This window comes from Helobdella robusta, assembly GCF_000326865.2.
Source record: "Helobdella robusta unplaced genomic scaffold HELROscaffold_2, whole genome shotgun sequence".
Lineage (NCBI taxonomy): Eukaryota > Metazoa > Annelida > Clitellata > Rhynchobdellida > Glossiphoniidae > Helobdella > Helobdella robusta.
The window spans coordinates 9,613,987-9,619,962 of record NW_008704083.1 but is presented as its reverse complement, the minus strand read 5'-3'; the positions used below and the strand labels follow the sequence as shown (position 1 = coordinate 9,619,962).

General features: G+C 33.8%; 1 protein-coding gene across 1 annotated transcript; it reads right to left on the bottom strand.

Moving 5' to 3' along the window:
• Positions 1 to 2,641: 2,641 nt before the first annotated feature.
• HELRODRAFT_160902 (hypothetical protein) lies at positions 2,642 to 4,572 on the bottom strand (the record flags this gene model as incomplete). The annotated part of the gene is made up of 2 exons (XM_009017828.1): positions 2,642 to 2,679; positions 3,591 to 4,572. 2 exons carry the CDS (start codon positions 4,570 to 4,572, stop codon positions 2,642 to 2,644), a joined length of 1,020 nt encoding a protein of 339 aa, XP_009016076.1.
• Between the last annotated feature and the right edge of the window lie 1,404 nt (positions 4,573 to 5,976).

Below are 5,976 nucleotides of genomic sequence, written 5' to 3'. Positions count from 1 at the left end.
CATACACATACAAAAATCNTAACATAACTTGAAACAAACAAGCGTATAAACAAACACACATACAAACAAACGCACATACAAACACACACACACACATACAAACAAGACTCACATACTTAAACACACACACACATACAAACAATACACACATACATACAAACAAAAAACCACACATATCCACAAAAAATAACAACACGTATACATATAAAAACGAAATTTGACATATGCATAATTCATGAAGCTTACCATATAGGCCGCTATAGAATTCATCTTCTTGATAATGTATCATTTTGAACATCTAATCTACCTAGGTGTTTACGCGTATTGCTGTGTATTTGTTCATGTGTGTGTGTGTGTGCGTGTGTGTGTGTGTTTCATGTACTCGCATGGGTTTTTGTATGTTTTTTGTTGATTTTTCATTTGTTTGCGCATATGGACGTATCATCGTTTATGTATTTATATAAATATGTTTTTTAATTCCATTTATTCTCAAAAAAAAAAAAATACATCGTAATGTGAACAATCGATATTTTATTTATTCGTCAGTATACAAGGGAGTATCTAATGTAGGTGATTGTATGTTTCTTTGTATTATCGCTTGTATGCCTGCCAATATGTGTCTTGTAACTGCCTTTTGTTTTACGCGTCTGCGTTAGTCGGAATATTTTGTTTGCTAGGTTAAGGTTAAAATATTTAGGTATTTTATTTTCTGTATGATGTACATCTTTGTGTGTATGTGCGCACACACGCACCAAAACACACACACACAAATACACACACATGCACACACATGCAAAACACACATACACAAATACACACACACACACACAAGACATACACACAAATACATACACACAAAACACACTCAAATACACACACACTCAAATACACACACACACACAAAAACACACACACAAAACACACACACATATATACACACACACTAATACACACATAAATACACACACACAAATACACACACACACATTTAATATAAATATATTTATAAAATGTTTGTGAACTTTTGTGCGTGAATGTCAACGCATGTGCCTGCCTGCTCGATCATACCTTAACTTACTCATATTGATGGTATTTAATAACTCCACGTGTGTGTGCGTATGTTTCTGTGTGTGTGTGAGTGTGTGTCTGTGTGTGTGTGTGTGTGTGTTTGAGTGTATCTGTGTGTGTATGTGCCAATGTTTTCATATACATTCGTAGAACTTTCATAAAATTAACTCACTTGTGACATGATCGAATGGACATACATTGTAAATATATTGAAGGGTAAACATACTTACACATAAAACCAAACAAAAACACACACATACACAGACAAACCATAACTAAAAACACACATACAAACATTTGTATGTGTGATGAAGTAGAAGACTGCCACATCATTTTTACTAGACATCGTTTGAGATAGAAATAGTTATAACCGTTTAGAATCATTTTGTATCGAGGATCCTAATACAAACGAATGCAAATATAATTCCGCCAAAGTTTTTCCAAAAAATTAAACAAAAATTAAACATAATTGCAATCAAAAATAAACACAGAAATAAATAAATTTGATATAAAATAAATAAAACAACAAATAGCTACAAATCATAAGCGTAAGACCGGACAAAAAATTGGAACGTTCATAAAGAAAAGACAAAAAAAAACTCAAAAAAGAACCCAGAATTAAAAATAAACAAAAGTAATAAAACATAAAGATACAAATAAATAAAAAACAAAAACGACATGAGAGGATAAAAATATTTTTTTGTGATATTAGTTGCAACCGTTGTAGAACTAATAAACAATAATAGCGAACCTTTTAAGCGGACATGCGTCACAAAGATACACACCACTTCTAGTATCTTTGTATGTCTGTGTGTTTGTATGTGTGTTTGTATGTGTGTTTGTATGTGGGTTTGTATGTGTGTTTGTATGTGTGTTTGTATGTGTGTTTGTATGGGTGTAACACTATCATTATTCCATTAGTGAAGTTTAATCGAAATGTATGTTGGCAAATGGAAGTTTGTTTGAAGTGTGTATGTATGTGTATGTGTGTGTTGTGTGTGTAAGTGTGTGTGCATACATATGATTATTTGTGTAAATATGTGTGTGTATGTGTGTGTGTGTTTGTGATAAGTGTGTGTAGGTGTGTGTGTGTGTTTGTGGTATTGTGAACGTAGGTGCGTATTTTTATATCCCCCACCCCCCCAGGTACTTCTAGGTACGTAATTCCGTCTTCTCACACCCGGTTTTGAAGAGGGATTTCTCAATTTAAAAAAAATATTAAATGTCAAAAGCCTGCTATTAATACCTCTTAAGCATTTTTACAGTAATCATATTTCCAATTACTCTATCTACATTTTATTTAATTAAATTATATTTTTAGTTTAATTATTTAAAATATATTTCCTTTATTTGCATTATAATTATTAACTTAAACGTAATAATACACTTGTGTATATTTTCTATATGTTTATATGTACGTGATAATGACCTTACACACACACACACACACACACACACACACACACACACACACACACACACACACACACACACACACACACTTACATACATACCTACATAAGAAAGTGCCAAACCACTTTGATAAATTACATTATTTGGTTTGCAAATGTCATTAAATCTTTTTAATAAACACGCAATAACTATATGTGTCTGTGATTATTTATGTAAGTATGTGTGTGTTAGTGTGCGTGTGTGCGTGCGCAAATACGTTCATTGCTGGCGTTTAAAGCCATCTTCTATCTCTTTAATCCTATTAGTAACACGTTTTTAATTATGCCTATTATTCCACTACTACTACTACTGCTGCGGCTGTCGCTATTATCGTTACTACTACTACTGCTGCTGCTACTACTACTACTACTATTACTATTACTACTACTACTACCACTACTACTACCATTTTTACTATTACTACTACTATCGCTTCTATTATTTATAATGTTATTACTACTTATTAGCGCTAAAGCTAGTGGAAAAGTTGCAAGAATGAAATGACGAAATGAAGTTACGATTTTTCTTTTTAAAAGTTTAAAGAATGTTTACAGTTCGATTGAGCAATGATGATGCTGATTATGTGATATTAATAATAATAATTATTATTATTATTATAATTATGATAATTATTTTTATTACGACGATGGTGATAATATATAATCGCAATTACGATAATTCTGGCAGTGATTAATGGCGCGCTGAGCCAGAATAATGCCGGTAAATAGTAACGCAAGAATTGTGCTGAAGGTAGGAGTAGTTACTTTTTATTTTTACGAGTGTTTTGACAATGAGAAAAGATAAAAATGATAATAAATTTTTCTTCTCTTTGATATTCTCTAAAAAACCAGAATCTGACAAACTGTGTGACAGCATTCAATTATAGCGGAAACTAAATAACAGAGCTAGAATTTAAAAAAAGTTATAAATAATTAGTTAATTGACTAGTCGATGACTTAATACATAAATTAAGATGTGTTAAGTTGATGATGACGAAGACGATAACGATGATGATAATAAATGATGGTGACGTAACTCTGACGTCACAACCATCATGACCTTGAACTGACCTGGGTCATCGTGTATGATGCATGCTCTCCAAAGGCCACTATGTATTTTTATTTGAATGATTGAAACTTCATTCTCATCATCATCTTCGTCGTCGTCATCTTCTTCTTCGTCATCATCGTCATCGTCTTCTTCTTCATCATCAGCTTCTTCGTTTTCTGTAGCTGAATTATTGTTGATATCTACATCAGGATCATACTCGTTGTAATTGTTGTCGTTGTTGTTGTCGTTGTTGTTTTTGTCGTTGTAGTCGGTCATAATATCGACCGTGTTTTTAACTTCCACGCCGATGTTATTGTCGTTGCTTTTGTTGTTGTTTAATGTTTTTGTATATAGTCGTTGAGAATGATTTTGTTGTAGACTGACCCGAGATCTATTATTAAGCTGTTGTGTTTCGTGCTGTCTTGCAACAACACCATCAGCATGCGAATGTTGAGATTTGTTATGCATGCCTGGTAACTTCGGCTTATCCAACAAAGTCTGTTTATGTTCAAGCTGTTGCGAGCTCATTTCCTTTTCCTGCTCATGCTGTTTCTGTTGTCGATTCGGATAATCAAACGTTTCATTTTCCGGTATGGCCCGTACCGGTTCTTCGGTATAAAGCCAGAAGTCTGTGGAAGCGGCCAAACTCAAAGAACCCGCAGCCGCGAGCCCGAATGTTAGTGAGATTAGATTAAGGTTGCGTGTTGTACAGTAGGGTTTTGTTTTACGTTTTTGTTGTTGCATTGTGTTGTTGTTTGTGTTGTTGTTGTTTGTGTTGTTGTTGTTGGTGGTGCTGTTTGAAACGAAAGGATATTTGTTGAGTGTGTTACTGCTGTTGAAGTTAGTGTTGCTGCTGTTGTTGTTGAAAGAAATGCTTGTGTAAAAATAGTTGTTGTTGTAGTTGTTGTTGTTGTTGTTGCTGCTGCCAACTGATCTATCGTTCTCAACAAACTCGATAATTTCATCAAATGAATTGTTCACATTTATTTTATTTTCTTTCATTTTCGTTTCACGTTCCGAGACGAGATGGAAACGATACCGAGAAGAAATCTATGACGACGGTGATGATTATAGTGATATTAATGGTGATAATTACGATGATGGTGATGATGGTGTTGTCGTTGCTGTAGTGGCCACATTCTTTTATAATCTTGGTGAAGAAGTTTGTGATGTCAAATGATGACAAAGATTTCGTTGTTGTCTTAATGAGATGATGATGTGGTTGATGTAGTAAGTAGTTGTGGTTGATATAGCTAGTAGTTGTGGCTGATGAAGCTAGTAGTTGTGGGTTATGTAGTAAGTAGTTGCAGCTGATGCGATTAGTAGTTGTGGCTTACGTGGTAAGCGGTTGCGGCAGATGCAGCTGGTAGTGGTAGTTGTAGCTAACCACTTTTAATTCTTTTTTTATGTTTACATTTGTGCTTCTCAATGAGTAAATATTTTAAAATAATCCAAATTCTGATTGATCGTCATCATTTTGACTCTCATCATCCCCATCATCGTCAACATTAAGTTCGCAAACATTACCACCATTTAATCACACTTTAAGTCATTTAAGACGTAGAAGCTATTAATTTATCTACACTGAAAAATGATAATAAAAATGATGATAACATCGATGATGATAACGATGATATGGTGGTATCAATGGTAGGATAACAACGATGTCAGGATGATGAAAACGGTGATGATGGTGATAAATATAACGGAAATGGTACATTATTGTTGAAAATTTTCCGGATAAATCCTAAACGCACAAAGCTGATTTGAGAGTGTAAAAATTAAAAAAAAATTAAATTACGGTAATAATGATGATGAAGATGATGGTGATGATAATATAATAATTATTATGACGACGACGACGACGATGATGATAACAATGATGACAACGATAAGAAAGTGACGATGAAGATGATGACGACAAAAGTTTTCAAATTTGAAGAAACTTTAAAAACAATAAAATTCACCGGAAATTTTTTAAGAAGAAAGCAATTAATGCCAAATCATGGAGACATCAACGTCCAGCAATGACTCCAAACTGACGTGAAAATTGCTTCGTTTGCTTTACCAAACCAACAAATGATGCTAGACAAACGCATTCCAGATAACAAGAGAGAAGGAAGAAAATTTTGGAGAAGGGATGCGCTGCAGAGAGAGAGATAGAGTGAAAGAAAGAGGGAGACAGAGAGAGAGAAGAAAGAGTTGATAAAAACCTATAAATGCACAACAATACGTTTTGCCGTGTGTTATACATACTATTATGGAATAACTTTAAAAACATACTGCACATATATGTTTATGTATATGTGAGTATTATGTGTGTGTGTGTACGCGAGTGTGCGTGCGTGCATTTGTTCGTGCATGCATATTTATGTGACATTTTTCCCATTTTCTTAACTCCGAGTG